Source organism: Ahaetulla prasina, chromosome 4, assembly GCF_028640845.1.
Source record: "Ahaetulla prasina isolate Xishuangbanna chromosome 4, ASM2864084v1, whole genome shotgun sequence".
Lineage (NCBI taxonomy): Eukaryota > Metazoa > Chordata > Lepidosauria > Squamata > Colubridae > Ahaetulla > Ahaetulla prasina.
The window spans coordinates 1,382,324-1,400,925 of NC_080542.1; the positions used below are offsets into that span (position 1 = coordinate 1,382,324).

At 44.0% G+C, this 18,602-nt stretch overlaps 1 protein-coding gene across 1 annotated transcript; it reads right to left on the reverse strand.

Moving 5' to 3' along the window:
• Positions 1-508: 508 nt before the first annotated feature.
• LOC131197483 (asialoglycoprotein receptor 1-like) lies at positions 509-18,143 on the reverse strand. The gene is made up of 9 exons (XM_058181597.1): positions 17,910-18,143; positions 14,882-14,973; positions 13,664-13,789; positions 13,403-13,498; positions 12,604-12,675; positions 10,192-10,284; positions 7,903-8,054; positions 2,949-3,055; positions 509-1,601 (listed from the first exon to the last, which is right to left on the reverse strand). Exons 2-9 carry the CDS (start codon positions 14,949-14,951, stop codon positions 1,451-1,453), a joined length of 867 nt encoding a protein of 288 aa, XP_058037580.1. The 5' UTR covers positions 14,952-14,973; positions 17,910-18,143; the 3' UTR covers positions 509-1,450.
• Between the last annotated feature and the right edge of the window lie 459 nt (positions 18,144-18,602).

Sequence of the window (18,602 nt, forward strand, 5' to 3'; positions counted from 1 at the left end):
GAGGCTATAAAACATATGAAGAACGGTTATAGGAACTGGGTATGTCTAGTTTAATGAAAAGAAGGACTAGGGGAGACATGATAGCTATGTTCCAGTATCTCAGGGGCTGCCCCAAAGAAGAGGGAGTCAAGCTATTCTCCAAAGCACCTGAAGGCAGGACAAGAAGCAATGGGTGGAAACTAATCAAGGAGAGAAGCAACCTGGAACGAAGGAGAAATTTCCTGACAGTGAGGACAATTAACCGGTGGAACAGCTTGCCACCAGAAGTTGTAAGTGCTCAAACACTGGAAGGTTTTTAGGAAGAGATTGGACAGCCATTTGCCTGAAAAGGTAGAGGGATTGGACTAGAAGACCTCAAAGGTCCCTTCCAACTCTTGTTATTCTGCATTCTGCTGTCCTCACTCTCCAAAGCAGGCTTATTCCTCCAGGCAACCAGATTACCTGCCTAACTGATGCTGACGACGGGATCTGGATCTGATGGATCAGGGAATCTTTTAATACATTTACATCTAAGATACACATGAGCAAAATAGTCTCTCTTAGCCAGGGAAGAGGTCAAACTTAACTCGGACATCTGACCGTTGTCCCCTTCCGCTAAGTTTGAAGTCAAAGCAGGCAGGTGATCCTCGACTTACGACCAACGAGTTTAGCGACTGTTGAGACTTACGACGGACCACCCCAAAAGCTATTTACAATCCAGTTCTGCGGTCAAGTGACCCTTATTTATTTATTCATTTGATTGTTTGTAAAACTTCTGGGCCACCCATCTTGATAATACATTTTTCCCTGTTTCCAGCCAAACATGTACATAGGAATACATTGATTTCCTTACACATGGCATTCACATAACAGTTGTGGCTCACTTAATGACCACCACAAAAAAAAAAGGCATAAAATTGGATCAGGTCATAATGCGTACCTTGATTTATGACCGTCCTGACTTAAAATGGAAATTCTGGGTTCCATGTTGGTCTTAATTTGAGGACTACCTTACGAGCAGAATTGAGCCCAACGTTCCGGTTGCTAAGCAAGACAGTTGTTAAGTGAGTTTTGCCCCATTGTACGACTTTCCTGGCCACCGTTGCTAAGCGAATCACCGCCGTTGTTCAACGGGTCACGCGGTTGTTAAGTGAATCCGAACTTCCCCATCCACCTCGCTTGTCAGAAGGTCGCAAAAGGGCAGGCCAGTTGCTAAGCCTACGAATTTTGATCCCGCGGCCTTCGAACCATCACTAAATGAACGGTTGTAAGTCAAGGACTACCTGTAAAGCCGGGGACGGAGCGAGGAAGGGAGGGAGAATGGAGGCTGTCGAAGGCGGGAAGTCCCAGTTTCAAGATGGAAGAGACCACCTTGAGGGCGAACCAAGGAATCTAGCCAGCATCCGGTCCAAACCAGGATTGTCGATTGTCGGTTTTAGGGATCTCTGGGTGGGTGGGCTTCCTGCTCCCCTTAGTTATTCACCTCCATCTCGCAGACGGAGCCGTAGAGCCGGCTGCAGTGGTCATCGTTCCAGCAACCATTGTGGTGAAGATGAGCACAGTCCTCCCCGCCTCCCAGTTCGTGGCCGTACCAGTTGTCCGGCTGTTCGGGGCACCAGTCCCTGCGTCAGGGAGACAAGACGGGTGCCGTGAGATTGGGCCTGGGGCCGCGGGGGTGGGTGGGGGTGGGCAGGGGGATTTGGTTAAGGTTTGGTTAAGATTTTCACGCCTTCCAACAAAACCAAAAAGCAAAATATAAAATAAAACAAAAATGCTAAAGTGAAATAAAATGAAACATAAAATAATAAAATAAAATTACAACAAAATAAAACAAGATGCTAAAATAAAATAAAGCTAAAATAAAATATACTAAAATAAAATAACGTAAAATAAAATACTAAAATAAAACAAAACAAAATAAACAAGACAAAATAAAACAAGGTGCTAAAATAAAATAAATAGTAAAATAAAATATTAAAATAAAATAAATAAAGTAAAATAAAATACTAAAACAAAATAAAATAAAATACTAAAATAAAAATAAAATAAAATATACTAAAATTAAGTAAAATAAAATACTAAAACAAAATTAATAAAATAAAGTAAAATAAAATACTAAAACAAAATTAATAAAATAAAGTAAAATAAAATACTAAAACAAAATAAAATAAAATAAAACAAAATACTAAAATAAAATAAAAATAAAATAAAATATACTAAAATAAAATAAAATACTAAAACAAAACAAGATAAAATACTAAAATAAAATAAAATAAAATATACTACAATTAAGTAAAATAAAATACTAAAATAAAATAAATAAAATTAAGTAAAATAAAATACTAAAACAAAACAAAATAAAATAAAACAAAATACTAAAATAAAATAAAATAAAATAGAGTAAAATAAAATACTAAAAAAATAAAACAAAACAAGATAAAATAAAATAAAACAAAACAAAATACTAAAATAAAATAAAAATATAATCATATACTAAAATAAAATAAAGTAAAATAAAATACTAAAACAAAACAAGATAAAATAAAATAAAAATAAAATAAAATATAATAAAATAAAGTAAAATAGAGTAAAATAAAATACTAAAATAAAATAAAATAAAATAAAATAAAATAAACCAAACCAAAATAAAAAAAAAACAGCTAAAATAAAATAAAACAAAATAATTAAAATAAAGTAAAACGAAGTAAAGTTAACTGTGAGGACAGGTCATAAGTAGGTGTTAAAAAGTCTGCCATCACGCAACCCGTCGTAAGTTGAGGACTACCTGTGTAGAACAATCTGTCGGCAGCTTGAAGATGCCTGGACTTCCATTCCCAGAATTCCCCTGCTGTGCTAAATGCAGGGGTGGGGGGGTGGGGTTGGTGTAGATGGCCTCAAGAGTTCCCCTTGAGGCTGATTATGGATGAGGAATTCTGGGTGGTTTTGGGTGGGGTTCCAGTTGAACCTACCGTGACACCATTGTGTAGGATGAGCCATCCACCCACTTCCAGCTGCCGCTACTGTCCGTCAACCCGATCCACATATACTCTGGCCTGACACGAACCGCCACGAATTGCTGTCGGAAAAGAAGAAAAGTGGAAAATTGGAGGCACCCCAGCACCCGAAAATCTTGCTCTACCAGTGAAGAAATGTCTATCCCGGCATAGAACAATAAATATAATTAAAAATATCCAGTCAAATACATTGGGAAGTGAAATCGATAGATAGAAATATCTCTATTTCAGCAACTTTAAGTGGGGTGGACTTCAACTATATGGACTTCAACAAATATTTAATTTTAACCGGGTTTTAATGCTTATTTATTATATTGTTTTAATATGCCTGTGAACCGCCCTGAGTCCTACGGGAGATGGTGTGGTATATAAGTATGATTAATAAATAAAATAAATAAAATAAACTCCCAGAATTCCCTATCCAGCATATCAGTTTCCTCTTTAATTAATTGTCAGGCCATCTAGCCCAGGGGTCTCCAATCGTGGTCCCTTTAAGACTTGTGGACTTCAACTCCCAGAGTCCCTCAGCCAGCAAAGCTGGCTGAGGGACTCTGGGAGTTGAAGTCCACAAGTCTTAAAGGGACCAAGGTTGGAGACCCCTGATCTAGCCCATATTTAATCTGTTTATTAATTTAGTTTCTCATAGATGATTCCTCCCCCTTCATTTTGCCGAAATCAAGATATATTACATCAATTCCCACCGTCTATTAAGAAAGTTACTCAATATTAAAAAATGCAAAAAAATGCAAAAAATAATCTAGCCATATTTACTCATGCTAAATTTTGGTAAACTTTGGCTGGCTGGGGAATTCTGGGAGTTGAAGTCCACTCCGCTTAAAATGGGCAAAGTTGAAAAAATATTGGTCTCATCCAGGGGTCTCCAACCTTGGTCCCTTTAAGACTTGCGGACTTCAATTCCCAGAATTCCTCAGCCAGCAAACCTTGCCCCTTTAAGACTTGCGGACTTCAACTCCCAGAATTCCTCAGCCAGCAAACCTTGCCCCTTTAAGACTTGTGGACTTCAATTCCCAGAATTCCTCAGCCAGCAAACCTTGCCCCTTTAAGACTTGCGGACTTATTATTATTATTATTATTTATTATTTAAATTTTTATACCGCCCTTCTCCCGAAGGACTCAGGGCGGTTCACAGCCAATTAAAATACACAATGATACAATAAATACAATTAAAATACAGTTAAAAAAAAAAAAAAAACTTATTGAATTGGCCAAGATTAAAATTTAGAATAAAAACCCATTAAAAAACCCATAAATTTAAAACTAACCCAGTCCAGCGCAGATGAATAAGTGAGTTTTAAGCTCGCGACGAAAGGTTCGGAGGTCCGGAAGTTGACGGAGTCCTGGGGGGAGTTCGTTCCAGAGGCGGGAGCCCCACAGAGAAGGCCCTTCCTGGGCGCCGCCAGACGACACTGTCGCTACCGACGGCACCCTGAGGAGTCCCTCTCTGTGAGAGCGCACGGGTCGGTGAGAGGTATCCGGTAGCAGCAGGCGGTCCCGTAAATAGCCCGGCCCTATGCCATGGAGCGCTTTGAAGACGTTCACCAACACCTTGAAGCGCACCCGGAAGGCCACAGGTAGCCAGTGCAGCCTGCGCAGGATAGGTGTCACACGGGAGCCACGAGGGGCTCCCTCTATCACCCGCGCAGCTGCATTCTGGACTAACTGAAGCCTCCGGATGCCCCTCAAGGGGAGCCCCATGTAGAGAGCATTGCAGTAATCCAGACGAGACGTCACAAGGGCGTGAGTGACTGTGCACAAAGCATCCCAGAATGTGCACTTCAACTCCCAGAATTCCTCAGCCAGCAAACCTTGCCCCTTTAAGACTTGTGGACTTCAATTCCCAGAATTCCTCAGCCAGCAAACTTGGCCCCTTTAAGACTTGTGGACTTCAATTCCCAGAATTCCTTAGCCAGCAAACTTGGCCCCTTTAAGACTTGTGAACTTCAATTCCCAGAATTCCTCAGCCAGCAAACCTGGCCTCTTTAAGGCCAATGTTTACAGAGGAATTCTGGGAGTTGAAGTCCACAAGTCTTAAAGGGGCCACATCTGGAGTCCAGTGGTCGAATCCAACTGCTTCCTGGACCAAACAGCCACACAGGTAGGAACCTATCAGCACCTACCTGCTCCTCATAGGAGTTAATGATCACCAGGTGAGCATCGTAGCTTTCGCACTCGGCTTTGGCTTCCTGCCACGATTTCCCCTCTCGGTTTTCCCAGTAGCAGCTTTTCCGAAATGCATCCCAGCCTTTGGGACAGCAGGCCTCCTTCCGATCTGGGTGGAAAAAGAAGAAAACTAGCTAAGACGAAAGGAAGAGAGAGAGAGAGAGAGACAGAAAGAGCTTCAGCTGTGCTGGACTACAAGACCCATCAGGCTGAGCTAGCCCTGCCTCTCCTTCTGGGCGGTTAGAAAAGCCTGTCATTGATCGATAAGAGCTTTGCTGGGCATCATAAAGTTTTCCTCTCGTGCCATTTTTGGGGAGGGAAAATACTTCTTTCATGTACGGGGGGTCCTCGGCTTACGACCGCAACGGAGCCCAACATTGCCGTCATTAAGTGAGACATTCATTCAATGAAGTTTTTTTTCCCCATTTAAGTGACCTTTCTGGCCACCGTTGCTAAGCGAATCGCCACAGCTGTTAAATCCATCACACGGTCGTTAAGCGAATCCCGTTTCCCCGTTGATTTTTCTTGCGGCAGAAGGTCGCAAAAGGGGGATTTATTTACCTGACCCTGACCCCACCCCGCCCCAGGACGTTGTGACCGTCGTAAATTTTGAATTCTGAATTTTGATCAGGCTGCGATCGTGTGAAAAATTTATCCTGTCCCCTTTTTCTCAGGGCCGTTCCGACGGTCGCTAAACGAATCCTCGTAGGTCGAGGTCGACCGATGTTGTTCTCTAATTCTGTTTATAGGGCTGCCCATCCAGGATGCTAGGAGGCTTGGCAGGTAATAAAAGCAAGAGGGGAAAACATCCGAAAAACAACAATTATGTGGCAGAACTGGCCGGATCGGTTGAGCCCAAATTCAGGGCAAGGCTCCAAACGCCCTACAGGAATTATTTTAGGTGCCCCAAAAATGCAAAAAATAATCTAGCCATATTTACTCATGCTAAATTTTGGTAAACTTTGGCTGGCTGGGGAATTCTGGGAGTTGAAGTCCACTCTGCTTAAAATGGGCAAAGTTGAAAAAATATTGGTCTCATCCAGGGGTCTCCAACCTTGGTCCCTTTAAGACTTGCGGACTTCAATTCCCAGAATTCCTCAGTCAGCAAACTTGGCCCCTTTAAGACTTGTGAACTTCAATTCCCAGAATTCCTCAGCCAGCAAACCTGGCCTTTTTAAGACTTGTGAACTTCAATTCCCAGAATTCCTCAGCCAGCAAACTTGGCCCCTTTAAGACTTGTGGACTTATTATTATTATTATTATTATTATTATTATTATTCCTCAGCCAGCAAACCTGGCCTCTTTAAATACACAATGATACAATAAATACAATTAAAATACAGTTAAAAAAAAACTTATTGAATTGGCCAAGATTAAAATTTAGAATAAAACCCATTAAAAACCCATAAATTTAAAACTAACCCAGTCCAGCGCAGATGAATAAGTGAGTTTTAAGCTCGCTAAAAGGTTGAGGTCCGAAGTTGTTGAGTCCTGGGGAGTTCGTCTCATCCAGGGGTCTCCAACCTTGGTCCCTTTAAGACTGGTGGACTTCAATTCCCAGAATTCCTCAGCCAGCAAACCTTGCCCCTTTAAGACTTGCGGACTTCAATTCCCAGAATTCCTCAGTCAGCAAACTTGGCCCCTTTAAGACTTGTGAACTTCAATTCCCAGAATTCCTCAGCCAGCAAACCTGGCCTTTTTAAGACTTGTGAACTTCAATTCCCAGAATTCCTCAGCCAGCAAACCTGGCCTCTTTAAGGCCATGTTTACAGAGGAATTCTGGGAGTTGAAGTCCACTCCGCTTAAAATGGGCAAAGTTGAAAAAATATTGGTCTCATCCAGGGGTCTCCAACCTTGGTCCCTTTAAGACTTGTGAACTTCAATTCCCAGAATTCCTCCCAGAATTCCTCAGCCAGCAAACTTGGCCCCTTTAAGACTTGTGAACTTCAATTCCCAGAATTCCTCAGCCAGCAAACCTGGCCTCTTTAAGACTTGTGGACTTCAATTCCCAGAATTCCTCAGTCAGCAAACTTGGCCCCTTTAAGACTTGTGAACTTCAATTCCCAGAATTCCTCAGCCAGCAAACCTGGCCTCTTTAAGGCCATGTTTACAGAGGAATTCTGGGAGTTGAAGTCCACTCCGCTTAAAATGGGCAAAGTTGAAAAAATATTGGTCTCATCCAGGGGTCTCCAACCTTGGTCCCTTTAAGACTTGCGGACTTCAATTCCCAGAATTCCTCAGTCAGCAAACTTGGCCCCTTTAAGACTTGTGAACTTCAATTCCCAGAATTCCTCAGCCAGCAAACCTGGCCTCTTTAAGACTTGTGGACTTCAATTCCCAGAATTCCTCAGCCAGCAAACCTGGCCTCTTTAAGGCCATGTTTACAGGGGGATTCTCAATTCCTCAGCCAGCAAACCTGGCCTTTTTAAGACTTGTGAACTTCAATTCCCAGAATTCCTCAGCCAGCAAACTTGGCCCCTTTAAGACTTGTGAACTTCAATTCCCAGAATTCCTCAGCCAGCAAACCTGGCCTCTTTAAGACTTGTGGACTTCAATTCCCAGAATTCCTCAGCCAGCAAACCTGGCCTCTTTAAGGCCAATGTTTACAGAGGAATTCTGGGAGTTGAAGTCCACAAGTCTTAAAGGGGCCACATCTGGAGTCCAGTGGTCGAATCCAACTGCTTCCTGGACCAAACAGCCACACAGGTAGGAACCTATCAGCACCTACCTGCTCCTCATAGGAGTTAATGATCACCAGGTGAGCATCGTAGCTTTCGCACTCGGCTTTGGCTTCCTGCCACGATTTCCCCTCTCGGTTTTCCCAGTAGCAGCTTTTCCGAAATGCATCCCAGCCTTTGGGACAGCAGGCCTCCTTCCGATCTGGGTGGAAAAAGAAGAAAACTAGCTAAGACGAGAGAGAGAGAGAGAGAGAGAGAGACAGAAAGAGCTTCAGCTGTGCTGGACTACAAGACCCATCAGGCTGAGCTAGCCCTGCCTCTCCTTCTGGGCGGTTAGAAAAAGCCTGTCATTGATCGATAAGAGCTTTGCTGGGCATCATAAAGTTTTCCTCTCGTGCCATTTTTGGGGAGGGAAAATACTTCTTTCATGTACGGGGGGTCCTCGGCTTACGACCGCAACGGAGCCCAACATTGCCGTCATTAAGTGAGACATTCATTCAATGAAGTTTTTTTCCCCATTTTAAGACCCTTCTGGCCGCAGCACACGGTCGTTAAGCGAATCACGCTTCCCCGTTGATTTTGCTTGCGGCAGAAGGTCGCAAAAGGGGGATTTATTGACCTGACCCTGACCCCACCCCGCCCCGGGACGTTGTGACCGTCGTAAATACGGCCCAGCGCCTGAATTTTGATCAGGCTGCGATCGTGTGAAAAATTTATCGTGTCCCCTTTTTCTCAGGGCCGTTCCGACGGTCGCTAAATGGATCGTCGTAAGTCGAGGTCGACCGATGTTATTCTCTAATTCTGTTTATAGGGCTGCCCATCCAGGATGCTAGGAGGCTTGGCAGGGAATAAAAGCAAGAGGGGAAAACATCCGAAAAACAACAATTATGTGGCAGAACTGGCCGGATCGGTTGAGCCCAAATTCAGGGCGAGGCTCCAAACGCCCTACAGGAATTATTTTAGGTGCCCCAAAAAATGCAGGTGGCACCTTAAGATGTTTGCCAGCCGGGAAAAAAAAAAAAGGATGGGGAGAAGTTCCCTAGAGATGAAAAGGAGGACTCCTCCCATCCTTGGTGATTCATCCCGGAATTCGTTCCAAGCTACTGAAGCCATCGGTTAACCTTGCTGGGCACCAAGGGGAGGGATATTCCCATCATGCACTGGGGGTCAGCATCCTCAGCGCCTACTCGGGAGCCGACCGCAGAAGGAAGCAGCCGAGCAGCACGGGTGCGATTTGGCTAAGTGGAAGGCTAAGGTGGTGGTGGGGGTGTCTGTGAATTGGGGGGGTGGGTTCCTGGCAGATGTTTGCAGGGAGGAGGAGGAAGAGGAGGAGGAGGAAGACTGTGGGGTCCTTGATGGCCTCTGAGCTTGGGGGTTTTCTAGCAGACGTTTCATGACCTAGCTAGGGAACATCATCAGTGCCAGGAGGGAACGGGGCTTGTGGAGAGGAGGAGGAGGAGGAGGAGGAGGTCTGTAGTGTCTCTGGTGCTCTCAGGGTGTCTTGCGACGTTTCATGACCCAACTAGATAACATCATCGGTCCTAGGACAGAGTGGGATTTACGTTTCGAGCATGATGTTATGATAATGGTGGGGAAATGTCTGCCAGAAAACCACCGAGCTCGGAGACCTTAACCCTCACCCTCACCCTAGCCCTCACCCTCACCCTCACCCTAACTCTCACCCTCACCCTCACCCTAACCTTCACCCTAGCCCTCACCCTCACCCTCACCCTTGCCCTCACCCTAACCCTCACCCTAACTCTCACCCTAGCCCTCACCCTCACCCTCACCCTAGCCCTCACCCTAACCCTCACCCTAGCCCTCACCCTCACCCTAACCTTCACCCTCGCCCTCACCCTAGCCCTCACCCTAACCCTCGCCCTAGCCCTAGCCCTACCCTCACCCTCACCTTCACCCTAGCCCTCACCCTCACCCTAATCCTCACCCTAACCCTCACCCTAGCCCTCACCCTCACCCTAGCCCTCACCCTCACCCTCACCCTCACCCTCACCCTAGCCCTCACCCTCACCCTCACCCTCACCCTCACCCTAGCCCTCACCCTCACCCTCACCCTAGCCGTCACCCTCGCCCTCACCCTAACCCTCACCCTCACCCTAACCCTAACTAAGGATCCCACAGCCCAACCCTGAACTACAAATATTAAAATGCTGAAAAATCAAAGAGCCCCCCCACACCTTTGAACCCGAGGCCGTGGCGTGGCAAGGAAGCTGTGGGTGCCAACCCTGGCGAAAGAAGATGAGTAGGGACCTGCTCCTTCTGCCAATCTGTGCCAGGCCTCACTCTTGGCATGCCCCCCCCACCGCCCCCTCCCTCCGCACCTGTCCGGTTGAGTTTGAAATCCTGAAAGTCACAATTGAGAGCGATGTTATTCTTCCGTAGCTCCTTCAACTGGTTTAGGAGGTGGGTTGTGGCTGTGAAAGAGAAAAAGAGAAAGAGAAGGAAAAGAAAGGAAAGGAAAGAAAAGGAAAGGAAAGGAAAGGAAAGGAAAGGAAAGGAAAGGGAAATAGAGGGATGGGAAGGGAAGGAAGATAGAGGGAAGAAAAGGGAAGGAAAGGAAAGGAAAGGAAAGGAAAGGAAAGGAAGAACGAGGGAAGGGGATAAGGAAGGAAGGAAGGAAGAAAAGGATGCAGGGAGTGAGGGTAGAAGGAAGGAAGGACAGAAAGAAAAAAGAGAAAGAAAGAAAAAGAAAGAAAGAGAACATATTTTAAAAAGACGGATGAAATGTCCCCCAATTAGGAATAGTTTCACAACTTAGATTGTCGGGGTGGGCAGCTTTTCATAATTGCTTTTCTATTTCTATTTCTATTGCATTGTAAGCCACCCCAGAGTCTCTCTGGATAAGTGAGAGGGAGACCCTATAAACAAAACAGAACAAAACAATCCCCCCCCGCCCAAAACCGAAAGAAATTAAAAAAGTAAAAATAAAAAATAAAATAAAAGAATAGAATAGAATAAAATAATAAAATGAAAGAAATTAAATAACAAAACATAAAAGAATAGACTGAAAGAAATTAAATAATAAAACATAAAATGAAATAAAAAATAAAAGAATAAAATAAAAGAATAGAATAGAATAAAATAAAAGAATAGAATAGAATAAAATAATAAACTGAAAGAAATTAAATAACAAAACATAAAATAAAATAATAGACTGAAATTAAATAATAAAACATAAAATGAAATAAAAAATAAAAGAATAAAATAAAAGAATAGAATAAAATAAAATAAAAGAATAGAATAGAATAAAATAAAATAATAAACTGAAAAAAATTAAATAACAAAACATAAAATAAAATAATAGACTGAAAGAAATTAAATAATAAAACATAAAATAAAATAATAGACTGAAAGAAATTAAATAATAAAACATAAAATAAAATAATAGACTGAAAGAAATTAAATAATAAAACATAAAATGAAATAAAAAATAAAAGAATAAAATAAAAGAATAGAATAGAATAAAATAATAAACTGGAAGAAATAGTTAAACATAAAATAAAATAAAAGAATAAAATAAAAGAATAGAATAGAATAAAATAATAAACTGAAAGAAATAATAAAAGAATAGAATAGAATAATAAACTGAAAGAAATAATAAAACATAAAAGAATAAAAGAATAGAATAGAATTTGAATCAGTTTTTTAAGGGTTGTTTTAATTATTGTGTATGTTTGTTTGTATTTTATCTGCCTGTTCACCGCCCTGAGTCCTTCGGGAGAAGGGCGGTATACAAATTAAAACATCATCATCATCATCATCATCATCATTATTATTATTATTATTATTATTATTATTATTATTATTATTATTATTATTATTATTATTATTGTTAGAATAAAATAATAAACTGAAAGAAATTAAATAATAAAACATAAAAGAAAAGAAGAAAAGAAAAGAATAGAATAGAATAGAATAATAAACTGAAATAAATAATAAAATATAAAAGAAAAGAATAGAATAATAAACTGAAAGAAATAATAAAACATAAAATAAAATAGAATGAAATGGGCTGAGTCCATTTCCCTAATTTCTTTCAGTTTATTATTTTATTCTATTCTATTCTTTTATTTTATTCTATTCTATTCTTTTATTTTATTCTTTTATTCCCTGTTTTCCATGGGGGAAAAACCGGCCCTTTGCCAATGCCCCAGAAGAGGAGCCACCGCTGGTGCCAGGCAGCCGGGCCACATGAAAGCTGTCTTGGCATCCAAGCCGTCCCCCCCCCCCCCCGGGTGCCAGGCAGGAAGGGTGGAATTCTACCCAGAGGTTACACCCTCCTCGTGGCTCGGCTGCTTCCACCAGGGATCAAAGCCAGACAGGTTGCCCTTGACTTATAGCGATTCGCTTAGTGACCGTTCCAAGTTACAACGGCATCGGAAACCCGGTTTTTTCACACTTACGACCGTTGCAGCCTCCCCATGGTCATGTGATCCAAATTCGGGCGCTCGGCACCCAAATGCATGAACTTACGACGGTTGTGGGGGTCCCGGGATCCCCTTTTGCAACCGTCCGACAATCCCCGTCAACGGGGAAGCTGAGTTCACTTAACGACCGCGTGACTCACTCCACAGCTGCAGCAATTCGCTTAACAACGGTGGCGAGAAGAGTCGTAAAACGGATCCAAACTCAGTGGTCTTGCTTAGCGACAGAAACGTGGGGGGCTCGTTTGTGGTCGTAAGTCGAGGACTGCCTGTAATTGGACCTGGTCAATTTGGGTTTTCCTTCCTTACCCACGTTGGCCTCCTCGGTCAACTGCTTCACTTTCCCTTCCAGTTCCTTGAGTTTCGCGTCTGCGTTGTTTTCTGCAAAACAGAGGTGGAATGAAAATCGGCCCTGCGAGGTAGTCCAGACAAGCAAGACTCAGACGTGAGCTCAGAAATCAGAACTAAAGTTGGAAGGGACCTTAGAGGTCTTCTAGTCCAGCCCCCTGCTCAAGCAGGAGACCGTACACCAGTTCAGACAAGTGGCTATCCAGTCTCTTCTAATCTAGTGAAAAGGAGGACTTGGGGTGACAGGATAGCAGAATTCAAGTATTTGAGGGGCTGCCCTAAAGAAGTGGAGTGGGGCGGGTTTCCACCTGTTCTCCAAAGCACCAGGACAAGAAACAATGGATGGAAACTAATCAACCTGGAATTAGGGAGAAATTTCCTGACAGTGTGAACAATTAACCAGTGGAACTACTTGCCACCAGAAGTTGTGGACGCTCCATTACTGGAGGGTTTTTTTAAAAATCTGAAACGGTATGGGGTCTCCCGCTTGACCAGGGGGTTGGTCTAGAAGACCTCCAAGGCCCCTCCTGGCTCTCTTCTGATTGAAGGTTAAGAATATTTGGCTGGAGATCAGAACTCAGAACCAGCCCAACTGAGTTTTCAATTCTGCCCGAGTGGACTTTCAAGAAGAGATTGGACTGCCATTTGTCGGAAATGCAGTAAGGCCTCCTGCTTGGGCGGGAGCGGGGGGGGGAGGGAGGGGTTGGACTAGATGACCTCCGAGGTCCCTTCCAACTCTGTTAATCTGGGCAAAGTTTACCTTTATCCTGAAGGTTGGCGAACTGCTTCCCAACGGTTTGGTTGAGGCTGTTTATGCTGTCCTGGGTCTCCTTCAACTCCGAGTTGTAAAAATGTCCTGATTAGAGGAAAAGGAAAAAGAAAAAACAAAAACGGCTGAGGGAGAGTAATTGTCTCATTTGGGCCCCGTTGGTGATCACCTGGTGGTCACCGCTCCCCTCGACTTTTGTTGTTTGCTCCGACCGTAGGATGCCGTTTTCGGGCGTAGCCACCCGAAACTCACCTTTGACTCCAAAGACCATCACGGAGATGGTGAGGATGAAACTCAAAACCAGCAGGATTAGAACCAGGCGCCGGCTGGGGAATGTACGTTGGAGCCACGTCTGGCTTTGGGGCAGCTTCGGAGGGGCTAAGAAAAGAGGGAGCCAACATGGGTTTCTTTCCCAAACCATAATAATCAGGTTTGTTTGTTTGCTGGACGCCGTAAGGAATATCTAAATAAACTTTAAACTGGGTGGACTCCAACTCCCAGAATTCCCCAGTGGGGAATTCTGGGAGTTGGAGTCCACCCAGTTTAAAAGCTGCCAAGATTGAAAAACAAGACTGACTCCTTTCCAAAATCCTTTCTAGCTCTTCCACTCTATGATTCTAATTCTAAAGAGACTGGACTGCCATCGGTCAGATATGGGGTAGGGACACCTGCTTGGGCAGGGGGTTGGACTGGATGTCCTCTAAGGTCCCTTCCGGCTCTCTTCTATTCTAATTCCCCAGCCAGTGAAGGAAGCTGTTTGAAAGGTGCTACAATTTGTGTTTGTACAATCTGTACAAACTTTGTAAAAATTTGTACAAACAAAATTGGTACAGTTTGTACGATTTGTGTACAACGTTGTGACAAAATGAAATGAAATAAAATAAATAAAATAAATTGCAAAAAAACCCTGGTGAATAAAGGAAGGAAGTAGAGCAGGTCAGCGGAAAAAAAATAAAAACTGGAAGGACAGGAGGAGAAAAATAGGAATTAGGACACCGTGGAGTAATAAACGAGATGAAGTATCTGCCCTAGCATTAAAGTCCTAGTAATTCCAGATGTAGCCTATAATTATATATATATGCCAAGTTGACGAGGTTAAGCCGGATTCGCTTAACAAACCACGTTGCTCACTTAACAACGGGGGTGGGTTCGCTTAAACCTGTGGCAAGAAAGAGAAGTTTAAAAAAAAAGGGGGGGGAGAGGCCAGGCAAACGCCACAAAACCCACAAATCGTGGCATTTCACAACACAGCTGTGGTTGAATTGCTAACTATGGCTGTTCCTCTTTTTTTTTTAAAAAAAAAGTCCTTTGTCACTTATTCAGGACCTTTCAAGAATTGGGGGAGTGGGGTGGGGGGGCAAGATGGAGCCACGGATCGTGGTTTGCCAGAGCGTGGTCTGGGGGCTTCGGGGAAGGAGGCCCTTTGCGAGAGAATCTGGGAAGCTCTTCTCTGAATTAAAGCCCACCAACCTTTGATCCGGGGGGCGTCCTCATTTTCCGACTCAAACGTCGTGGCCAGATCCTGGTAGTCGCGGATCATCTTGAGACCTTTCCCCAAAGGCCTGGAAGCACAACACAAGGGTCACAAGACCACACACACACACACAGAGACACTCAGTTCGTGGACCGTGGGTCCTCCTTCCATAATTTTTCAGGAGCTGCTTTCTTGCAGGCGCTTCTAGGTAGCACTGATGACGTTACCTAGATGGGTCATGAAACGTCTTCAAGAAAAGCATCAATAATAATAATAACAATAATAACAATAATAACAATAATAATAATAATAACAATAATAACAATAATAACAATAATAACAATAATAACAATAATAATAATAATAATAATAATAATAATAATAATATTTTAATTTATAGACCACCCTTCTCCTGAAGGACTCAGGGCGGTGAACAGCCAGTTAAAATACAGACAATATTAAAAACAACCCTTAAAAAACTCATTCAATTGGCCAAAACTAAAACACAGTTACACCCTATAAATTACTGAAAATTTAAAACCCCAATTAATCAAATTAAAATTTTAAAAAAATCAAGCCAGTCTAGCGAGACGAAACAAATAGGTTTTAAGTTCACTCAAGCTCTGAGAGCACCAAGGAACCCATAATCTTCATTCCTCCACTCCTCCTCCTCCTCCTCCTCCTCCTCCTCCTCCTCCTCCTCCTCCTCCTCCTCCTCCTCCTCCTCCCTTGTAGCACTGATGATGTTCCCTAGTTTGGTCATGAAACGTCTACAAGAAAACCACCCAGCTCAAGGAGCCCTCATTTCAACCCTGAGCTACAAATCTTCTCCTTTATCGCTTCTGAACCCCGTGGCTCCTCCTGGGCTCTGTCTGTAGGACCTCCTTAGCCTCAAAAATCATTTCTGGCCTTTTGGTCAAGGAATACCGGCTGCCCCCCGTTCTTGACAGTGGAACCGCCGGCCTCCAGAAGTTGCAGGTTGCTCCAACACTGGAGGTTTTTAAGAAGAGACTGGCCAACCGTGTCTCTGAAACGGAATAGGGTCTCCTGCTTGAGAAGCGGGTTGGACTAGAGGACCTCCGAGGTCCCTGCCAGCTCTGTTGTTATCCTGTGTTATTTGGGTATACGGTTCACAACTCCCGGCAGCTTTTCCAAGCCCCCCCCCCCACCCCAATCAAATTCTCCTGGCACAAACAACCCAGAACGGCGAACGAGAAGGTTCTCTCTTTGGGGAACCTTCTGCAGAACCTCTGAAGGTCCCGCCAAGCCCCTCCACCCCAACATTTCCCACCACGACCACGTTCCATTCTTTCCTTTCGGCAGGAAAAAAAACAACAGGCTGTCTCCAAAGTGCCTTTGAAGAAGAAACTTTGGGATGAAGGAAGCTAAAATTCTAATTTTAGGAGAAGAGGAGATTTTTGCCTTCCGCAGCCTCATTTCTTCCTCTCCTGACACTCAGATTTTCAGCGACCGTCCCTTGCTCTGCCGAAGGGGAAACCGAGGCAGCTTCTTGGTGCTGGCAAACACCAAAAAGCCAACATGGCTGCTTTCCCGGAAGACAAACGTAGCGGCGCCCGAGGTGACTCCTAAACCGTTCATGTGTTGTGTTGTAAATGTTGTACCTTGATGAACGTATCTTTTCTTTTATGCACACTGAGAGCATCTGCACCAAGACAAATTCCTTGTGTGTCCAATCACACTTGGCCAATAAAAAAATTCTATTCTATTCTATTCTATCTTGCTTTATTTGTCATGGGTGACACGGCCACCATCCTTTCTATCCGGGTGGGGTTTTTTTCCTAAATGGCTGGACCCCCCTGTCCCCTTCACTCCTCAAAGCCCCCCCCCCAATTCTCATACAAGCCAAAGACGGTCCTCATGTACAGTAGTAGCCAACATTGTGGGAACCTTTTGGAAAAAGTGTCTTTTTGAAGTTGGATGGCTAATAACACCACTTTTTTGGGGGGAGTTTCAAGATCGTCCTATTCCACTGCTGGAATGGCCCTGGGAACAGCCCAGACTTTCACCCAACGGAAAATCTAGGGAGCCGACTCAAGAAACTGGTTAGTCAGAAGCGACCCAGCAATAAAACCCAGTTAATCGAAGCCAACATTCCATCTTGGTTTCACATGAGAACAGCTGCAGAACTCAAAGACTTGGTTGTAAGGCCGTAATTCATGCGCAAGGTTGCCCAACGAAGGATTAACTGATATGGGGAATCATTTTTGCATATCTCGTTTTTTCTACGTGTTTCACTTTTCTTCTTTCTACTATAAGTGCTATTCTAAGAGCAGATCCTTCCTAAAAGATCCATTATTGCATTACATTCTCGATCAAATTATCTTTCCATGGATATATAATTTTAGGGTACTACTCCCCCCCCAAAAAAAGTGGTGTTATGAGCTAGTTTTTAAAAAATACACTTTTCCCAAAAGGTTCCCACAATTTTGGCCACTGCTGTACATGTAATCCTATAATCTGAGGGGCCCTTGGTGGTCTCTGAACTGAGGGGGTTTCTTGCAAGCGTTTCAAGACACAAACTGGTTAACATCATCGATGCAAGAAAACTCCCAAGCTCAGAGACCGCCAAGGACCCCACAGTTCTCTTCCTCCTCCCCCTCCCCCTCTCCACAAACCCCATTGCCTTCTACGGTAGCATTGATGATATAACCTAGCTGGGTCATGAAACGTCTTCCAGAAAACCCCCAAGCTCTCTGAGACCACCAAGGACCCTATCCTTGTCCTCCTCACAAACCCTTTCTAGCGCTGATGATATTCCCTCGTCGGGTCCCGAAACGGCTGCCAGAAACCCAACCGAGCTCAGAGACCACCCCTTCACTTGAACCCCGAGCTGCGAATATTCCTCCTGTCATCTTTTTCAATCTCGCAACATCTTTTCTGCCTTTGAAGTCATATTTTTTTAAAAATTTTATTTTCAAGGCTCCTGGCTCAGCGAGTCCAAGATCAACCACCACCACCACCCCACCTCCCCCAAAACCGACCCAGAGAGAAATGAAATCCCACCTGCAGCGGGGATGAAGCTAGTCCTGGTTGAGGTTGGAAGCGGGACGGCCCTTTCTCTTGCTGGGCAACCTTTCACTTTTTCCTCTCTTGATCTTTGCCCTGTCAATATGTTCTTCCTGCGGGACAAAGTTTCAAAGTTTGTCCGAAGTTTGCTAAAAGAGAAGCGCCAAGCTCGGCCTGCACCCGCCACCCCCCACTTTATATTGGGCTCCACGCTCAGCCCCTCCCTCAACTCTGGGGGGGTTCCCTCCCCCCTTGAAAAGAGCATTTCCTCCAAGAGAGGAACTGAAAACCCTCAAAATGTGACGCAATAGAGACAGATAAGCGACCGTACAAACCCTCATGAACCATAATTCGTGGGTTTTTTAGCTGGCGCAATGCTTTTAAGCAGAGACAAGCTGTGGCCCATTGGTTGGACGATCTCTGGACAAAGACCGAAACGAGGGAGCTAGTCATAATGATGGTGACCATTTGGAGTCCATCCAGGATGGAATAAATAAATAACCTGTCTTGGACCCCTGGGGGTTGGTCTAGAAGACCTCCGCGGTCCCTTCCAGCCTTCGCATTCGATGAACGTCTATGAATTGTGACCCCCAAGAAGGTGGAACGGATTCCACCTGTCTTGGAAGAATTCTGGGCAGGGGGTGGGGTAGGGTGGGGCCCCTTGTGGTCTCTGAGCTTAGTTTTTGTTTT